The 22383-nt window shown below is 37.3% G+C and overlaps 1 protein-coding gene across 1 annotated transcript; it reads left to right on the forward strand.

Moving 5' to 3' along the window:
- Positions 1–19864: 19864 nt before the first annotated feature.
- On the forward strand, positions 19865–22248 carry LOC117077723 (putative P2Y purinoceptor 10). The gene is given in 3 exon segments (XM_033201379.1): positions 19865–19914; positions 21187–21569; positions 21572–22248. Coding segments are annotated over 3 exon segments (1110 nt in total).
- The last annotated feature ends 135 nt before the right edge of the window (positions 22249–22383 follow it).

Consider the following 22383-nt stretch of genomic DNA (forward strand, 5'->3'; position numbering starts at 1 on the left):
AGAACAAAGATACAACATAACAGAATCTCTGGGACACATGTAAAGCGGTGTGTAGAGGGAAATTTATAGCACTAAATGCTCACAAGAGAAAGCTGGAAAGATCTAAAATTGACACTCTAACATCACAATTAAAAGAACTAGAGAAGCAAGAGCAAACACATTCAAAAGCTAGCAGAAGGCAAGAAATAACTAAGATCAGAGCAGAACTGAAGGAGATAGAGACACAAAAAACCCTCTCAAAAATCAATGAATCCAGGAGTTGGTTTTTTGAAAAGATCAACAAAATTGGCAGACCGCTAGCAACACTAATAAAGAAGAAAAGAGAGAGGAATCAAATAGATGCAATAAAAAATGATAAAGGAGATATCACTACCGACCCCACAGAAATACAAACTACCATCAGAGAATACTACAAATACCTCTATGCAAATCAACTAGAAAATCTAGAAGAATTTCCTTCCCCCTTGCGCTTCCAGGTGAGGCGATGCCTCGCCCTGCTTCAGCTCACGCTGGTCAGGCTGCAGCAGCTGACCAGCACCGATTGTCCGGCACTCCCTAGAGAGATGACCCCAGTACCTCAGTTGAAAATGCAGAAATCACCGGTCTTCTGTGTTACTCGTGCTGGGAGTTGGAGACTGGAGCTGTTCCTATTCGGCCATCTTGCTCCGCCCCCTCGTATTTATCCTTTTTTTTAGGGGAAACTCATTTTTTAAAAAATCTATGGCTTTATGTCTTAAACAAAACGTGGAAAACTGTTATTCATAATTGCTTAAAAATATTTTTTGTAAGTTTCTTCAGTGCCCAGGTTAGGATCTAGATCTATCTATATCTATATCATCTATATATCTCTATATCATCCATATCTATATCTATCTCTCTATCTCCCAGATACAGATATAAATGGCTGACACAGACACACACGTACATACACACACACATACACATATATGCACATGCAAATAAACATATACATGCACAGAGAGAATAAACTTAATGTCATGTTCTTGAAGTCTTTAGCCAGTCTTTTTATTTTGTTCATATTTTAGTATTTGGCACTGATTTTTTGTGTGCTCTGCAGAGATTTTAGCTGTAATTATCAAGAGGAATATGGTAGAGTGAGTTGATTTTATCTTATCTGAAATTGGAAGTATGTAGGTCTATCTGTTCTAACTTGAATGGGGAAAATTGAGGATGCTGGCTGCCAATTTCTAACAATATTATCTTTTATCTTGTACCTGAAATTCCATCAAATCCTTAATTTATTTCATCAACTGATGTGTTTTGAGTATCTAATGCTTTCTAGAAACTTTTATAATTTTCTTGATGCAAATATAGTCAAGGGAAACACAGGGTCTGCCTGAAAGTGAAATACCTAGTGAGTGATATATTCAATAAGGAAACACAGGGTCCTATAGTGGCACAGAAAACTATCTACCTCAGATGTAAAGAGAAGTCAGGGAAGGTATTCCAAAGTATAATTATAAGTTAGAAACTGAAGAAAAGTCAGTTAATCAAATAAAAATTGATGAAAGAACATCTCAGGAACAAAGAATATTTCTGCAATATTATAGATATAACAGAGTGCAGCATACATTATGGAAATGCAAGTACTTCAGCATGGTGGAGCACAGAATGGTGGTGAGGTGTAGAGTTGTATAAATGAGGTTAGAGTGATAGACTTATAGAACTTAAATAAACTATAATAATAAGTTTGTTTTAATGATACAGAGAAATCCTTAATTGAATTAAATAGTAGAGTGACTTGACAGATTTGGCAATTAGAAATATCTCTTTTAGTTAAAAATATTGATTGTAAAGGGCATAATTGAAAGTTGAAGTAATCGGTAGATATTGAAAATAATAAGAAATAAGAGATGATGGCTCTTTGAATCAGAATAGAGGTGACACAGAGAGGTGGCTAAATTTTAAAAATTTAAGAAGATAGAAATCATAGAATTTGGTGATTATGTGTGAGGGTATTAGTACATAAATATGTTAAAGGTATCATTTACATTGTGCAAATGGATATATGGAAGAGTGATCAAATAATATCATCCAAACTCAGACACTTTTAAGACCAAGAGGGTGTGACATTATTAGTTACATTTGAATGACAGATGTAAACTAGGATAGTGCCAAGAAAATCAGGATTTGTTTTCTGTCTAGTATATGGCGGTTCTAGTAAGAAAGGGACATGCTTTTTAAAATAAGTTTCATGTTTTGTTTAAAAATTTTAAATTTTAAATGCCTATGGGACACACAAGTAATTAGCTATATTTACTGATACATATATATGTATGTATGTGTGTGCATGTGTGTGTGTGTGTGTGTAATGAGAGCTCAGGATATAGCTATAGACTGGAACTATGGATTTTTGAATCATAATCTTATATACAGTAATTGAAGATATAGAAGTAGAAGAGATAGCCCAGAGAAAGTAGTTATAGTGAAAAACAGAAGGCTCAGGATACAACTTGGGGAAGGCTGCCATTTGTGGACTCAACAGAAGAAAATCCAAAGTAAAATAAGGAGCAGTCAGAAAAAGAAGAAAAAGAGAAAAGTGTGGAATCACAAAAACCAAGCAAAGAAAGTATTTCAAGAATTAATGAGTGGTTAACATAATCAAATATATTAGTCTTTTTTCACACTGCTATAAAGAATTATCTGATGATGGGTAATTTATAAGGAAAAAGGCTTAATTGACTTACAGTTCCTCAGGGTTGGGGAGGCCTCAGGAAACTTACAGTCATGTTAGAAAGTAGAGGGGAAGCAAAACATGTCTTACATACTGGCAGGAAGTGGAGGGTGCCACTATGTTAAAACCATCATATCTCGTGAGAACTCACTTTCATGAGACCAACAAGGGGGATGCCCCCCCCCCCATAATCCAATTACCTCCCACCAGGTTCCTGTCTCAAAAAGTGGGGATTACAATAAGAGATATGACTTGGGTGGAGACCAAATCATACCATTCCTCCCATGTTTCCTCCAAAACTTCATGACTTTATAACATTTCAAAACAAAATTATGTCTTCTCAACAGTCTCTCAAAGTCTTAACTCATTCCAACATTAACACATAATTACAAGTCTCAGATGAGACTAGGCAAGTCCCTTCCACCTAAAAGCCTATAAAATCAAAAGCAAATTAGTTATTTCCAAGATACAATGGGGGTACAGGCATTGGGTAAACGCTCCCATTCCAAATGGAAGAAATTGGCTAAAACAAAGGGGCTACCAGTCTCATGCAAGTCCAAAACCCAACAGGGCAGTCATTAAACCTTAAATCTCCAAAATAATCTCATTTGACTCCATGTCTCACATCCAGGCCATGGTGATCCAAGAGGTGGGCTTGCAAATCCCTGGACAGTTCTGCCCCTGTGGCTCTGCAGGGTGTGGCCTCCATGGCTGCTTTCATAAGCTGGCATTGAGTGCCTCTGGCTTTTCCAGGCACAAAGTTCAAACTGTCAGTGGATCGATCCACCATTCTGAGCCTGGAGGATGGTAGCCCTCTTCTCACAGGTCCACTAGGCAATACCCCAGTGGGGACTCCCACCCCACATTTTCCCTCTGCAGTGGCCTAGTAGAAGTTCTCCATGAGGGCTCCATTTTAGCAGCAGACTTCAAACTGGATATCCAGGCATTTCCATACATCCTCTGAAATCGAGGTGGAGGCCCCCAAGGTTCAACTCTTGTCTTCTGTGCATTTGCATGCCCAAAAGCACGTGGAAACCACCAAGGCTTGGGACTTGCACCCTCTGAAACAATAGCCCAAGCTGTACCTTGTCCCATTTTAGTCATGACTGGAGCTGGAGTGGCTGGGACAAAGCACACCATGTCCCAATGTTTCACAGAGCATAAGGACCCTGGGCCTGGCCAATGAAAACATTTTTCCTTTTTAGGCCTCTGAGCCTGGGATAGGAGGGGCAGCCAAAAGATCTCTGAAATGCCTTGGAGACATTTATATCATTGATTGGCTATTAACCTTTGACTTCTCTTTGCTTTGCAAATTTCTGTGACTGGCTTGAATTTCTCCCCAGAAAATGAGTCTTTCTTTTCTACAACATAGTAAGGCTACAAATTTTTCAAAGGTTTATGTTCTGCTTCCCTTTTAAACATAAATTCTAATATCATATTAATATGATTTTGCTATGTCACCACCCAAATCTCATCTTGAATTGTAATGTGCACAATTTCCAGGTGTCATGAGAGGAACCTGGTGGGGCATAACTTAATCATGGGGTTGTGTCTTTCCCATGCTGTTCTTGCGATAGTGAATGGGTCTCATGAGATCTGATGGTTTTAAAAATGGGAGTTTCTCTGCACTAGCTCTGTTTTCCTGCTGCCATCCATGTAAGATATGATTTGCTCCTCCTTACCTTTTGCTGTGATTGTGAGGCCTCCCCAGCCATGTGGAACTTTAAGTCATTAAATCTCTTTCTTTTGCAAATTGCCCAGTCTCAGTTATGGCTTTATCAGTCATGTAAAAATGTACTAATACAGTAAATTGGTACCAGAAGTGGGGCTTTGCTGAAAAGATAGCCAAAAATGTGGAAGCAACTTTGGAAATGGGTAACAGGCAGAAGTTGGAACAGTTTGGAGGGCTCAGAAAAAGAAAGGAAACAATGGGAAAGTTTGGAATTTCCTAGAGACTTGCTGAATAGCTTTGGAAAAAAAAAATGCTGATAGTCATATGAACAATAAGGGCCAGGCTGAGATGGTCTCAGATGGGGATGAGAAACTTGTTGGAAACTGAAGTAAAGGTGACTATTGCTATGTTTTAGCAAAGAGACTGGTGGCATTTTGCCCCTATCCTAGAGATTTGTGGAACTTTTAACTTGAGGGAGATGATTTAGGGTATCTGTCAAAATAAATTTCTAAGCAGCAAAGCATTCAAGATGTGACTTGGTTGCTGCTAAAAGCATTCAGTTTTAAAAGGGAAACAGAGCATAAAATTTCAGAAAATTTGCAGCCTGATAATGTGATAGAAAAGAAAATCCCATTTTTTGAGGAGGAATTCAAACCAGCTGCACAAATTTGCATAAGAAATGAGGAACTGAATGTTATTCATCAAAACAATGGCAAATATGTCTCCAGGGCATGTTAGAGGTCTTCATGGCAGCCCCTTCCATCACAGGCCCAGAAGTTTAGGGGGAAAAGGTGGTTTTGTGGCCAGACCCAGTGTCACCATGCTGTGGGCAACCTAAGGACTTGGTGCCCTGTGTCCCAGCCACTTTAGCCATGGCTGAAAGAGCTCAGGCCATGGCTTCACAGGCTGCAAGGCCCAAGACTTGGCAATTTCCATATGGTGTTGAGCCTGTGAGTACACAGAAGTGAAGAATTGAGGTTTAGGAGCCTCCATCTAGGTTTCAGAAGTTGTATGGAAGTGCCTGGATGTCTAGGAAGAAGTTTGCTGGAGGGACAGAGTCCTCAAGGAGAACCTCTGCTAGAACAGTGCAGAGGAAAATATAGGGTGGGAGCCCCCACACAGAGTCCCTACTGGGGTGCCACCTAGTGGAGCTGTGAGAAGAGGGCCACCATCCTTCAGACCCCAGAATGGTAGATCACTGAAATAATGAAAAATTAAAATCCAAATAGAATTAAATATTTAATAATGTGATACAGTGGAAATAATACAATGAAGAGAGATTCATAACACCTAGATTCTAGACCTGGCTTTGTCTGAATATTCTGTCTTTGGTCAAGGCTCTTCACTTTCTGGGCTTCAGATTGCTCACTTGTAGCACATAAGTGATAAACTAGATAATCCCTGAGTTCTCATTTAGAGATAATTTTCTGACGGCTGAGTTCATCTGAAAAAATACTAGATAAATATAGCAAAAACCCCCAAAACTTTAACAACAAAACACTTCATGATAGTGCCATATTGTTAAATAAATACATAAATATGATATATCCCCTGCATCTCCCAGGACTAACAATTAAGACCAATTTATTTTTGCCCCAAACTCTTTATTTTTCCTTTTGTGGTTTATCATAACTCTTTGTCCAATGCAGCTTGACTTTCTAGAATAGCAGGCTACAGGTCAGGTAATTCCTATTTAATAATGATAATAGTTGATATTTATTAAGTGCTTAATATAGGCTAGGCACCCACAGTTCTGTTACATCCATTTCAAATAATGAGAAAATATATTAACATGAAGGTTAAGGCACTTGCCTACAAGTGATATGTGGTAGAGCCAGTATCCAAACTTAGTTTGACAAAAAAGCCAATGTTCTTTACCATTGTACTATATTACCAATAAAATGTTACCCATTCAGCTTCTTAGTAAACTACATTTGATCACTCTTGTGGCCTAAGCTATACAAGGCAGTTGGCCTGGAGTGAGAAGAAACCATTTTGTTTTATTGTGATGGTCCCGATCATTATTTTTTTTCCTGAAGTCATGTAACAGGAAGTAAATGAAAAACTTACAGTTATCGTAGAGTCATTGGATCTCATATGGGGCACTGGAGGTTTGCTGTAAAGTTAGTCACTGCTTTCTCTGCCTGAGTCTTAATTTATTCTCCAAGATCAGCAGTCCTAAGTATAAATGAGAACAGAGATATAATATAACTGAAAATAGATAGCATAGTCCTTTGTGTTACCAAAGTTTATCAGCAGTGGACCATAAGCTTTACATCAGGGCTGGATTTACACATGTAATTCCAACAACTACAATTTGATGGGTTCAAACAGCTCTTTAACTTCAAAGTATCCTTTAGTTTGAGCTCTACTGTTTAAAATTCCACCATTCCATTCCTTGAAATAAGCTACTATTTTTTATGTAATACTTTTCCTTTAAAGTACAAATATCATTGCAGGAACTATTATTTTAAACTGTAGTCAGTCACTAACATTTCAGTGTGAGTTGGTTTATTACATCATTGATTCTATTGCTAGAAAGGAACTATAGTAAGAAGACTGTGAAAGAATCATGCTGCTGGGATGGCATTCAAAGAAGCTTTCATTAAAGGCATATGATATAAACTGCCTTTTGTTGGAATAGTAGGATTTCTTTGGGTAGAGGAGATAGACTGAATGCAGTATAAAGAGATTGCAATTTTCATAAGGGCAGATATGTCTATCTGTATATTATCTTTTCTAGAACAATCTGTACCTAGAACAATGCCTAACACACTGAAGGCATGCAAAATGTTAAATTAATTAATAACCATTATATTTGGAGAGAATGTTGCATTCTGGGCCCCAAATAAGGACAGTTTTATGGTTGGAGGTACATGAAAAGAGATGAGTAGGGGAAAAGCCCTAAGTCCTGTATGAAACCCAGATAATCACTGTTACAAGTTGGGGTTGATAAGAAAGGCTAAATTAGTAGGGAGGGGCCAAGGTGGCCAAATAGAAACAGCTCCCGTCTGCAGCTCCCAGTAAGACCAACAGAGAAGGTGGGTGATTTCTGCATGTCCAACTGAGGTACCCAGTTCATCTCATTGGGACTGTTTAAGCAGTGAGCGCAACCCACAGAGAGTGAACAGAAGCAGGGTGGCGCATCACTTCACCCAAGAATTGCGAGGAGCCAGAGACATCCTTTGGCCAGCCAAGGGAAGCCATTGGGGACTGTGCTACCTGGCCCAGGTACTACACTTTTCCCATGGTTTTTGCAATCTGCAGATCATGAAATTCCCACTTGAGCCTACACCACCAGGGCTATGAGTTTCAAGCACACAATTGAGTGGCTGTTTGGGCAGGCACCAAGCTAACTGCAGGAGTTGTTTTTGTTTGTTTGTTTGTTTGTACCCCAGTGGTGCCTGGAACTCCAGCAAGACAGAACAGTTCACTCACCTGGAAAGGGGCTGAAGCCAGAGCCAAGTGGTCTCACTCAGGGGGTCCCACTCCCACTGAGCACAGCAAGCTAAGAACCACTGGCTTAAGATTCTCACTGCCAGTACAGCAGTCTGGAGTCCACCAGGGACAATTGAGCTTGCTGCAGGGAGAGGCATCCTCCATTACTGAGGCTAAAATAGGTAGTTTTCCCCTGACAGTGCTAAGGAGACAGGGAAGTTTGGACTGGGCAAAATTCACCACAACACAGCAACACAGCTGTGGCCAGACTGCTTCTCCAGATTCCTCCTCACTGGGCAGGATATCTCTGAAGGAAATGCAGCAACCCTGGTCAGGAATTTATAGATACAACTTTCATCTCCCTGGGACAGAGCACCTGGGGGAAGAGGTGGATGTGGGAGCAGCTTCAGTGGAGTTAATCCTTCCTGCCCACTGGCTCTGAAGAGAGCAGTTGACCCTGACAAGGGGGATTTTCCCAGTACAACACACCATCTCTGCTAAGGGACAGACTGCCTCTTCAAGTGGGTCCCTGACCCCAGTGCCTCCTGACTGGGAGAGACCTCCCAACAGGGGTCGACAGGCACCTCATACAGGAGAGCTTTGGCTGGCATCGGGCCACTGCCCCTCTGGGACAAAGCTTCCAGAGGAAGGAGCGGGAAGCAATCTTTGCTGCTCTTTAGCCTCCACAGGTGATACCCAGGCAAACAGGGTCTGGAGTGGACCTCCAGCAAATTGCAGCAGACCTGCAGCAGGACCTGACTGTTAGAAGAAAAACTAATGAAAAGAAAGTAACAACATCAACATCAATATAAAGCACTCCCCACAAAAACCCCATCAAAAGTTCATCAGCCTCAAAGATCAAAGGAAGATGAACTCACGAAGATGAGGAAAACTCAGCATAAAAACGCTGAAAATTTCAAAAACCAGAATGCCTTTTCTCCTCTAAACAATTGCAACTCCTCTCCAACAAGGGCACAAAGCTGGACAGAGAATGAAATTGATGATTTGACAACAGTAGGCTTCAGAAGGTGAGTAATAACAAATTCTTCTGAGCTAAAGGCGCATGTTCTAACCCAATGCCAGGAAGCTAAGAATCTTGATAAAAGGTTACTGGAACTAACTAACTAGAATAACCAGTTTAGAGAGGAACATAAATGACCTGATGGAACTGAAAAACACAGCACAAGAAATTCATGAAGCTTACACAAGTATCAATAGCTGAATCAATCAAGTGGAAGAAGGAATATCAGAGACTGAAGATCATCTTGTTGAAATAAGGCATGAAGACAAGATTAGAGAAAAAAAGAATGAAAAGTAATGAAAAAAGTCTTCAAGAAATATGGCGCTATGTGAAGAGACCAAAGCTATGATTGATTGGTGTACCTGAAAGTGGTGGGGAGAACAGAACCAAGTTGGAAAACACACTTCAGGATATTATCCAGGAGGACTTCACCAATGTAGCAAGACAAGTCAACATTTAAATCCAGGAAATACAGAAAACACCACTAAGATACTCCAATAGAAGTGCAACCGCAAGACATATAATTGTCAAATTCTCCAAGGTTGAAATGAAAGGAAAATGCTAAGGGCAGCCAGAGAGAAAGGTCATGTCACCTACAAAGGGAAATCCATCAGATTAGCAGTGGATCTCTCTGTAGAAACCCTACAGCCAGAAGAGAGTGAGAGCCAATATTTAACATTCTTAAAGAAAAGAATTTTCATCCAAGAATTTCATATCCAGTCAAACTAAGTTTCATAAGTGAAGGAGAAATAAAATCATTTTCAGACAAGTAAATGCTGAGGGATTTTGTCACCACCAGGTGTGCTTTACAAGAGTTTCTGAAGGAAGCGCTAAATATGGAAAGGAAAAACCAGTACCAGCCACTGCAAAAGCACACCAAAATATAAAGAGAATTGACACTATGAAGAAACTGCACAAATTATTGTGAAAAATAACCAGCTAACATAATGATGACAGGATCAAATTCACACATAACAATATTAACATTTAATGTAAATTGGCTAAATGCCCCGATTAAAAGATACAGACAGGCAAATTGGATAGAGAGGCAAGACCCATCACAGCGCTGTATTCAGGAGACCCATTTCACACGCAAAGAGACACATAGACTCAAAATAAAGGGATGGAAGAATATTACCCAAGCAAATAGAAAGAAAATAAAGCAGGGCTTGCAATCCTAGTCTCCGATAAAACAAACTTTAAACAAACAAAGATCAAAAAAGACAAAGAAGGGCATTACATAATAGTAAAGGGATCAATGAAACAAAAAGAGACAACTCTCCTAAATATATATGCAACCAAAGCAGGGGCATCCAGATGCATAAAACACGTTCCTAGATATGTAAAAAGAGACTTAGACTCCCACATAATAATAAGATAATAATAAGACTTTAACTCCCCACTGTCAATATTAGACCGATCAACAAGACAGAAAGTAAATAAGGATATTCAGGACTTCAACTCAGCTCTGGACCAAGTGGACCTAATAGACATCTACAGAACTCTGCACCCCAAATCAACAGAATATACATTCTTCTCAGTGCCACGTGGCACTTATTCTAAAATCAACTACATAATTGGAAGTAAAACACTCCTCAGCAAATGCAAACGAGAGGAAATCATAGCAAACAGTCTCTCAGCCCACAGTGCAATCAAATTAATACCCAGCATTAAGAAACTCACTCAAGGCTGGGTGTGGTGGCTAATGCCTGTAATTCCAGCACTTTGGGAGGCCGAGGCGGGTGGATCACCTGAGGTCAGGAGTTTGAGGCAAGCCTGGCCAACATGGTGAAACCCTGTCTCTACTGAAAATACCAAAATTAGACGGGTGTGGTGGCAGGTGCCTGTAATCCCAGCTCCACGGGAGGCTGAGGCAGGAGAATTGTTTGAACTGGGAGGTAGAGGTTGCAGTGAGCCGAGATCATGCCATGGCACTCCAGCCTGGGCAACAAGAGCAAAATGATATAAATAATGAATTGATGGGTGCTGACGAGTTGATGGGTGCAGCACACCAACATGGCACAAGTATACATATGTAACAAACCTGCATGTTATGCACATGTACCCTAGAACTTAAAGTATAATAAAAAAAAATAAAAATAAATATAAAAAAAAGTAAGAAAGAAAAGAAAAACAGAAATTCACTCAAAACCACACAACTACATGAAAAAAGAACAACTGGCTCCTGAGTGACTACTGGGTAAATAATGAAATTAAGGCAGAAATAAAGAAGTTATTTGAAACCAATGAGAATAGAGAGAGAGCATGCCAGAATCTCTGGAACACAGCTAAAGCTGTGCTAAAAGGGAAATTTATAGCACTAAATGCCCACATCAGAAAGGTGGAAATATTTACAATTGACACCCTAACATCACAATTAGAAGAACTAGAGAAGCAAAAGCAAACAAATTCAAAAGCTAGCAGAAGAGGAGAAATAACTAAGATCAGAGCAGAACTGAAGGAGATAGAGACATGAAAAACACATTAAAAAATCAAGCAATCAAGGAGCTGGTTTTCTGAAAAGATTAACAAAATAGATAGACTGCTAGCTAGACAAATAAAAAAGAAAAGAGAGAATAATCAAATAAACACAATAAAAAATGCCAAAGGGGACTCACCAGTGATCCCACAGAAATACAAACTACCATCAGATAATTCTATAAACACCTCTATGCAAATAAACTAGAAAATCGAGGAGAAATGGATAAATTCCTGAACACATACACCCTCCCAAGACTAAACCAGGAAGAAGTAGAATCCCTGAATAGACCAATAACAAGTTCTGAAATTGAGGCAGTAATTAATAGCCTACCAACAACAACAACAACAACAACAAAAAGCCCAGGACAAGATGGATTCACAGCTGAATTATATGAGAGGTAGAAAGAGGAGCTAGTACCATTCCTTCGGAAATTATTCCAAACAATAGAAAAAGAGGGACTTCTCCCTAACTCATTTTATGAAGCCAGCATCATCCTGATACCAAATCCTGGCAGAGACACAACAACAACAAAAAAATAAGATATCAGGCCAATATCCCTGATGAACATCAACACGAAAATCTTCAGTAAAATACTGGCACCATGATCAAGTTGGCTTCATCCCTGGAATGCAAGGCTGGTTCAACATACACAAATCAATAAACATAATCCATCACATAAACAGAACCCATGACAAAAAACACATTATTATCTCAATAGATGCAGAAAAGGCCTCGATAAAATTCAACATCCATTCATGTTAAAAACTCTCAATAAACTAGGTATTGATGGAACACATCTCAAAATAATAAGAGCTGTTTATGATAAACCCATAGCCAATATAATACTGAATTGGCAAAAGTTGTAATCATTCCCTTTGGAAACTGGCAGAAGACAAGAATGCCTTCTCTCCCCACTCCTATTTAACATAGTATTGGAAGTTCAGGCCAGGGTAACCCAGCAAGAGAAAGAAATAAAGGGTCTTCAAATAGGAAGAGAAGAATTCAAATTATCTCTGTTTGCAGATGACATATTGTATATTTAGAAAACCCCATCATCACAGCCTACAACATCCTTAAGTTGATAAGGAACGTCAGCAAAGTCTCATGACACGATATCAATGTGCAAAAATTACAAGGATTCCTATACATCAACAATAGACAAGCAGAGAGCCAAATCATAAGTGATCTCCCATTCGCAACTCCTACTAAGAGAATAAAATACCTAGAAATATAAAGTACAAGTTATGTGAGGACCTCTTCAAGGAGAACTACAAACCACTGCTCAAAAAAATAAGAGAACACACAAAAAAATGCAAAAATATTTCATGCTCATGGATAGAAAGAATCAGTATCATAAAAATAGCCATACTGTCCAAAATAATTATAAGTTTGATACTATTCCCATCAAGCTACCATTGACTTTCTTTACAGAATTAAAAAAAAAAAAACTACTTTAATCTTCATATGAAACCCGAAAAGAGCCCATATAGCCAAGACAATTCTAAGCCAAAAGAACAAAGCTGGAGGCATCACGCTACCTGACTTCAAACTATACTACAAGTCCTCAGTAATGAAAACAGTATGGTACTGGTACCAAAACAGATGTATACACCAATGGAACAGAACAGAGACCTCAGAAATAACACCTCACGTCTACAACCATCTGATCTTCAACAAACCTGATGAAAACAAGCAATGGGGAAAGCATTCCCTATTTAATAAATGGTGCTGGGAAAACTGGCTAGCCATATGCAGAAAACAGAAACTGCACTCCTTCCTTACATCTTATACAAAAATTAACTCAAGATGGATTAAAGACTTAAATGTAAAACCTCAAACCTTTAAAACCCTGTAAGAAACCTAGGCAATACCATTCAGGACATAGGTATGGGCAAAGACTTCATGATTAAAACACCAAAAGCAATGGCAACAAAAGCCAAAATTGACAAATGGGATCTAATTAAACTAACAAGCTTCTGCACAGCAAAAGAAACTATCAACAGAGTGAACAGGCAACCTACAGAATGGGAGAAATTTTTTGCAATCTACCTATCTGACAAAGGTCTAATATCCAGAAACTACAAATATATTAAATAAATTTACAAGAAATAAACAACCCCATCAAAAAGTGAAGGAAGGATGTGAACAGACACTTCTCAAAGGAAGACATTTATGTGGCCAACAAACATATGAAAAAAAGCTCATCATCACTGGTCATCAGAGAAATGCAAATTAAAACAACAATGAGATATCATGTCACACCAGTCAGAATGGCTATTATTTAAAAAGTCAGGAAACAACAGATGCTAGCAAGGCTGTGGAGAAATAGGAATGCTTTTACATTGTTGGTGGAGTGTAAATTACTCCAATCATTGTGGAAGACAGTGTTGTGATTCCTCAAGGGTCTAGAACCAGAAATACCATTTGACCCAGCAATCCCATTACTGGGTATACACCCAAAGGATTATAAATCATTCTAGTATAAAGAAACATGCAAAAGTATGTTTATTGCAGCACTGTTTACAATAGCAAAGACTTGGAACCAATCCAAATGCCTGTCAATGATTGACTGTATAAAGAAAATGTGGCACATATGCACCATGGAATACTATGCATCCATAAAAAGAATGAGATCATGTCCTTTGCAGGAACATGGATGAGGCTGGAAGCCATCACTCTCAGGAAACTAACACAGGAACAGAAAATCAAACACCACATGTTCTCACTCCTAAATGGGAGTTGAACAATGAGAACACATGGACACAGGGGAGGGGAATATCACACACAAGCCTGTTGGGGTTTGGGGTCAAGGGAAGGGATAGCATTAGGACAAATACCTAACGCATGCGGGGCTTAAAACCTAGATGATGAGTTGATAGGTGCAGCAAACCACCATGGCACATGTATACCTATGTAACAAACCGCACGTTCTGCACATGTATCCCAGAACTTAAAATAAAATAAAATAATAATTAGATAAATTAAATAATAATTCAACATGTCTGTAAAAAAATAAAAGAAAGGCTAAATTAATGTCAAAAATTCCTTTTGATGTCCATCTCTCCTTTCCACTGAAAAACGCTTCTGTTCCATGCTTTCCCCTACACCAGTGTACCTGGTTTTCAGGAGGTTCACTCAGCACTTTCTTCTCTCATCAAGGAGCAAGCTAGGTAAAGTAGAAAGGTTAAGGGCTGATTTCTAGCTACATTTTAAAGCCGAATTTGCAACAAGGCCCTTTATCCCTAGGCAAGTTGCTTCACCACTTTGTGCTTGCACCTCCCCAAATAATGTCATTAATGTGAAAATTAAAATGATCATTTTTATTTTCCACGGGTAAAATCTTTCATCTCCGGCACTAACAACGTGGGCCTTACATCCTTTCTGGGAAGGTAGTGTTCTGCAACCATCTCTGCTGGGTCAGTCCCTAGTAAGAAACATGAAATTCAACCACCACCAAAGGAGCAAAATGGTAGTGAGACTATTCATTCTCAATCCTTTTGTTATCTGAAACAATCAGCTATTTCTAGCCCTATCCAGTAGGCATTGCCAGTCAGAGGTGAGAAACACTCATAATCCTGTAGCTGGAGAAAAGAGAATGCTGCCTCCAGTCTAGATGGATTACCATCTCTTTGGAAACTTTTTGCAAAGCTGGTATTTCAGAACGGACTGGAATATTTTAATGAAACAAACGGAGCTCTCTACTTGTGAAGCAAGTTTAAGGGTCTGAGTCCCTGAAGAATGTAGTAGAAATATGTGCCTGTGAAGGAAAGCTGGGAAAATCCTGGAGAGACCAGTGAACAAGCCATGACTATTTGGAATGGGATTTTCAAAGCATGATTCTCTACCCACTACTGGTCTAGGCTATGTTTCAGAGGACATAAGAGAAGATGTTTGTCAGGGGTCTCATGCTCAAGACCAATACCCTAGATACAATAGCTAATAATTTACTAGTGGTAGGTAATAGGGCACAATGTACACTGTGGAATCAGATTCTTTGGTTTTAAAATCCTGTTCCATCACAAACTAGCAGTTTAACCACGGGCAAAATATTTGACCATTGCTCTCAATGGTGAAATGAATGTAAAGACAGTATATCCATCTTTATATGATTGCAATGAAGACTATGTGATATAATATATATTTATATGAAGTGATTGGCACACATGAAATTATCAGCAGTTTTGTTATTATAAGCTGATGTGATGTGGTGTAAGTTGTGAGACATTTCAAAACATCCAAGAAAGTTGAGGTCAACAAAAACTAGAGAGTTCGGGAGTAGGTTCCTGGGTATGCACAACTTAAGCTGGATTTTGAAATGTATTTATATTTCATCTTTTTCATGACTCAGAAGAATTACACAAAATGAATTATGGTAATTACAACTCCTGTTGTGTTGTTACTATGTATCAGATACATGCACTGCATAAATTAGCTTACTTCTTTGAATGTGAAAAACATGGTATATATTGCACAGTAGAAGAAGTTGTGGATCAGATAAATTAGGAAAAACAACCCATAAGCAAGGCAACTTGTATTCAAACTCAGGTCTGACTCCAAAGCCTGTAGTTGGAAGCACTACGCTGTATTGACTGTCAGAAAAAATAAATAAATAAATTCAGAAAACTGAAATCAAAATATATTAGAATCAGGTGACAAATTCTAAGTTGGGTATGGGAGAAAGTTTATAAACCTCCACAATTTTGTGGAAAAAAAAACCAAGAAATTTTTCTTTAAAAATAAAAATTAATCATAAATTAACAAAGTTCATACCAGCTAGATTTTGAAAACTAATGAACAATTTTAAGACCAATGCATTTTTTACTTTGATTGAACTTAGTGTTTTTAAGTTTCTGACACCCAAAGAGAAGAAGATAGAAATTGTGAGATGATATCACTTATTTATCTATGATACATGTTTTGTCTTACAGTAGTTTTGAATTTTTGGAAACATTTTTTATATAAGTTCATAAGCCATAAAACAGTGGTTATTCTGAGAATTAATGATTTTTAAATTGAGTCTGCTAGATAAGAATGTTTTAGTTATAAGTTTATTAAACTTTGTCAAAGATCCATTGTGGTAAAAATACCTATTAAAATCTTAACTTTTCATAATGGCATCGAAAGAGCTGTCACACTCATCTAATTGCAGAAGTTTTTATTTTTTTATTTTTTTTCCAAACATGGGATCTTGAACAGTTTTTTTTTTTTCTAAAACCTAAACACAATGCAATATTTTTGTCATTATCTTTGTTCTGTTTTATTATCACTTTTGTCCCACATGGTCTAGACAGGAGAATTAAGTGAATGTGGATAAACAGGCCAGATTATATTACATATTATAAAGGTTTAGCTAAAACTTTTCTGTGACTTTTCTCACATCTAAAGTAGAGAAGAAAACATCAATTATTATTTAACTAGATGATTCACAATATTTTTAAGGATGTAATATACTGGACCTCTCAGATAAATGTAATGCTTGCTGGTATCAACAGTGTGTTAAGTCAGTGATTTTGAATTGTGGCCCCTCGATCACATGGAAACTTCTTAGAAATACAAATTCTTGGTCCCCATTCCAGGCCTATTGAATCAGAAACTCTGTGGGTAGGACAGCTCTCCAGATGATTCTGAGGTATGCTTAAATTTGAAAAGCACAGTTATAAACTGAGAATGATAAACTCTTTTTAATATGATTTGTAACAAGGTAGATGAAGTTACTTTTGAGCTGGGCCTTAAAGAATGAGTCATAAGTCCTGGAGAACTATTGTAAAGCATGACAATATAATAACAATGTATAGTATATTTAAAATTGTTAAGAATGTAGATTTTACATGTTTTCATCAAAAAAAGGTATGTGAGATGATAGATATATTAACTTGACTTAAACATTCCTCAATGTATATATATCAAAAGGCCACCCTGTACACCATAAATATGCATTTGTCATTTACAAAAATTAAGAATGAGTCAAAATTCTCTACACCGTATTTTTCCTTTAGCTAAACAATTTTGATATGTTTTGAAAAACCAATAGATTGACATTGTGACGTTATAAAAAAGAGCACTTAATTTGAAATTTCCTATAAGGTTTCATCCTGGAGTATAATTAGTATTATGCATCAAAAGCCCAGCAATTACACTTCTAAGAACTTTTCCAAAGGAAATAGTTTGCTCAAATGTACAAAAATGGGTGTAAAATAAGCTTTATCAAGGCATTGTTTCTGATAGTAAAATTGGGAATCTACCTCAGTGTCTACTACTTAAATAAACTATGGTATATAATTCTGATGGAATTCTAAGTATTCATTAAAATCATTATTTAGATATTTATTTATTGATGTGGAAGAATGTTTACAATAATTATGATTACATGAATTAAAAATGATTATAAAATTATATGTCTGTACGAGTCAAACTTGGTTAAAATAGCTATATATATATTAATTTATAGCTCCACATGCATAGAAAAAAATAAGTATGGAAGATTATACACCAAAATGTTAACAATGGGAATTCTGTTTTTATATATCTCTATACACACACACACACACACACACAAACACGTATGTATATGTACACATATATATATACACATATAGACAGACAGATATAAAATTTGTTGGGTTTTGCTTATCTCTGTTTTCTAAAGTGAAACTCTATTTCTTGTGTGGAGAAATAATAAAAGTTTAAAAACAACATAATCTAATCTAAGATTTTTAAGCAGCCTTCTTATACAATCTCACCATTATTGACTAGAAACACTCATTTTAGAAAGTATTATATTTGTCCTGGAAGAAACTAATTCATCATATAAAAATTCACTATCAAGGTTAGTGGTCTAAAATCTGGCATCGGTTTATTTCTCAACATTTGCATTATTATTAGATAATTAACAAAAATGTGGTTTTCATCATAGAAGGTTTTAGAAAAGTAGAAATTGCTCTGCAGTATGAAGCAAGTGATGCTGGTTGAGCTGTTGCCACTAACTTTCTGTGTGAATTTGAAAATTTTAGTACTCCGTTTTTTGGCCTTGGTTTTCTCAAATAGAAATAACTCAGTCAGAACATTTTGATGGCTGTTAACAGCTCTAATATTCTAGGAATCTAGAATGCATTTAGAAACAAAACTATCTTTAGAGAAATATATGAGGAAGTATGGAGGCTGAAAAAATAAAATAACCCCAAACCCTCTAAAAGACCCTTTAAAGGATTCTGCTTCTGAAGTTATGCAGGATGTTGTTGGTACTTCTCGCCCTGTGTGATTTCTCCCTTAATGGAATTTTAAATCAAAGTACTTGTTAAATGTCAAAAGGTATTTGAACCTTGGTATAGTTATGACACCTAGTGGTCACGTCAAACATCACAGCTAAATTCTCCCCCCCGCCCGCCCGCCACACACCCCCGACACTCTTTCTCTTCCTTTCATTGGGATTTTTTTTTTTCTTTCAGATGCATTTATTTATCATGTAGTCAGTTATTCGCTCAACAAGCACTTAGTGGACCCTTTACATGTTCATGGCACTTTACTGGACACTTTACTATAAAGAAAAGCAAGAAGTAAAATAATACGTCTTTGATATGTAGAAGATTGCTATGTATTTAGGGCAACAAAATAGACCCCATAGAAAGGCAAGTAACTACACCGTGCTGAATTTTTTAAGTGCATTCCCACTAAAGAAAATGATCAGAACTATGGATAGTCTGTGGCCAGCCAGAGGAGTGGCTTGCGATTTGGAGAGATCAAGAAAGGATTCATAGAAGAAGTGGAACTTGCCTTTATTGGGGCCTCAGTTTCCCCATCTGAAAAATAGCAATAATATTTTATTGTTTCATAGAATTATTATCAGAGATTGAGACACAGTATATATAAGTACTTAGCATAGCACCTAGCCCAAATTAGATACTCAGTGATTGTTAATCATTTTATAACAAAACTAAAGACTTCGTGTGTATTGTTTTTCTTAATTTTATTTTCTTAATTTTACTTTATTTCAAGTTTACATGGTGTTTTACAATTTAGACTGAATTTACAGAACACAAAATCAATTATTTTAGTTAGTTCAATGGATAAACAGATAACCATAAGAAAAGATAGTGCTGACTCTATCTTTAGATGAACATAATGAACAGTTTAGATAGAAATAAGCTTTACTACTTTTACTACTTTTAGCTAGAAATAGTTTACTAGACTAACTGTCTGATTCAGCAAAATAGCTAATTCACAGAAAAGAAAATCATTCAAAGTAGCTGTTTGCCTGAATGAGCTAGTTGTGTTATTGCAATGAACTGTCAGCTCAGTAAATACAGTCTATCTGGAAGCTCCGTGTAGTCAGTGAACAGACATCAAATAGATTGCTTGGCACTGTATGGGCTGTATGTGGGTAGACTGCATTTTTATACTTTTTTTCGGTTGTGTTTTAGACACTGTTTTAAATGTTATGCTGCTTTCCAAACTCATATTTCAAGAATTGTTGCAAAAATATTAATTTACTTTTGCACTTGAGTACCAGGTAGTTAGTGTTAATTAAGGGTGTCTCATTTTTTTTTTAATACCGTAAACATGTGTAGCAATCTAACTGTGTTTGCAAGCAACAAAAACTACAGGGGAGTGTTAAAATCCCACTTATCCTTTTGTTTCTGCAATCAGAAGCATAGTCATATATTTGCTAAAAGCATCAAACATTTATGTAGTTAAACTGTCGTTTTCAAGGGTAAAATAAACTGTACTATAGTGGCTTTTGGCAAAAACCCATAATGTTCTGACAGAAAAAACCAAGAGCAAGGACCATGTCATATTATTTAGAAATGAATGTTAACCTGAATAAGAAAGATTTGAGCGAGGACAGGATTGCTGTCTTCATATATTTGAAGATGTGTAACATGACTTTATTTTATTTGGCCTTAGCAGGCAGAAATAAGTTGAAATGATAGAACAGATTTGACTCACTAAAGGGAAGAAAATTCTAACTATTGATTTTTAAAAGTTGAACCATCTACAATAATAGTTTTCACAGGACTTGCCCTGAGAAGTGAAAGAGAGATACATGCTTTTTACTGTATCTACTACCAGATACACTCTAGTCCTTCACATACTCTAGTAGTTGCCTAAAGTGGTTGCAAGGATAGTCCCAATAAATGTGAATGTCTGAGATTACCATAATTACGTTAATAAACACAGAACTTTAGTTATAAGAGCTTCTGAAAAGTACAATGACATATAAGGAAGACAAATTTTGCTCTCTGCCAAATTCTGAAGGAGGCAAAGGTTATCTGAGTAGCACTGTCTTTTCCAAGCCCCTATCATTCCGAGGACTGGTAACTTGCCAGCCCTTCCTCAGGCTCCTATCCTATGTCTTATTCACAAAGGTTCACAGATTTGCCTTGGCAGTCACCTACTTATTTACAAGGTTGCAGTTGACAATGAATTAAATTTTCTCTCTCCCAGGGTTGCTGATGAGGGAATCATTTAGAACTTAAAGTTTGAAAATACAGATGAAGACAGTAAAACTAAAATGTGTAACCTCATGACAGTTTTGCAATTTATGTCTGGGGACTATTTTGCAGTAGGGTCTTGCCTGCTGGTTAGGTCTACAAGTTTGATTACTTCTCTGTTAAATACTAAGGGAGAAATATAACTGAAGTTATTGCAAAAATACTAATCTTTTGGATTCCTGAAAATGTCATCCTCAATACTGTTATCCATTTGTAGATTGGTATGCTATTTTTAGTTTACATAGACATTTTTGAATTTATAAAAGTATGCACAAATTCTTCTTTATTAGAAAACAAATATATTTGTATACCCAAACATGAACTAACATGCCTCTGACTCTATTTTTACTCTATTTTCTGCCGAAATTGTCATTCTAATGCTTACTAAAGAAGGAACCTAAGTCTTCAAGATGGGAATAACAGCACCAACAGCACAAGAGCAAAGTGCACTGATCTACAAATGCCATTTCAGTACTCCCTGTATGAAGCTACTTATATCCTTATATTCATACCTGGTGTTCTGGCCAACACTGTGACCTTGTGGATTCTGCGTCGCTTCATTAACAAGAAAAATAAAGCCATCATTTTCATTATCAACCTCTCTGTGGCTGAGCTTGCACATGTGTTGTCCTTACCCTTCTGGATTTACTATTACATCAGTCACCACTGGCCTTTCCAGGGGGCCCTTGGCCTAGTGTGCTTCTATCTGAAGTATCTCAACATATATGCCAGCATTTGCTTCCTGACATGCATCAGCCTTCAGAGGTGCTTCTTTCCCTCAAGAGCTTCAGAGCCGGAGACTGGAAGCGTAGGTATGACATGGGCATCAGTGCTGCCATCTGGGTCATCATGGGGACTGCTTGTTTACCATTTCCCATTCTGAGAAGCACTGGCTTAGGCAACAACACCGAATACTGCTTTGATGCCTTAGGGCTTCAGCACATTAACATGACTTTCTCCCTTGGCATGGTAACTGTAGCTGAACTTGGAGGGTTTCTATTACCCATTATAATTATTACTTATTTCACATGGAAAACAAGAAAATCTTTACGGGAATTCCAAGTTCCCTCTAGGAATACCAAAGAGAGGAAAAAGGCTTTGAGGATGGTCCTGATGTGTGAAATGGTGTTCCTTGTGTGTTTCACTCCTTACCATCTCAACTTCCCATTCTTTATGATGGTGAAGGAACATGTCTTTTTGAACTACTCTTTTATTAAGAGCACTCTCTGTTTCCACATTATTTCCCTGTCTCTTGCAAATCTGAATTGTTGTCTTGATCCGGTTGTATATTATTTTATGACCTCAAAATTTCGTGATCGATTTTCAGATCATGGCAACTTGGTTCTTCAGTCATGTATGAGATGCAATGACAATACCTTAGAAATTCATCAGAGAAAGAAGGATCTTCAAACTATCTCTCTTGAATGTTTCAATGATTCCAAGACAATATAATCAAATAATTAACTAGAAAAATCGATATGCTCTATTAGTGTAGCTATGTCACTTTGAAGATTTTTCTAAAAAGTGATGTTGAATATCTTAAACATGTCTCCTTCCCTTTAACCTCAAAATGATCCTTCTGAAGAA

The sequence above is a fragment of the Trachypithecus francoisi genome, unplaced genomic scaffold, assembly GCF_009764315.1.
Source record: "Trachypithecus francoisi isolate TF-2019V2 unplaced genomic scaffold, Tfra_2.0 Lachesis_group6, whole genome shotgun sequence".
Classification (NCBI taxonomy): Eukaryota; Metazoa; Chordata; class Mammalia; order Primates; family Cercopithecidae; genus Trachypithecus; species Trachypithecus francoisi.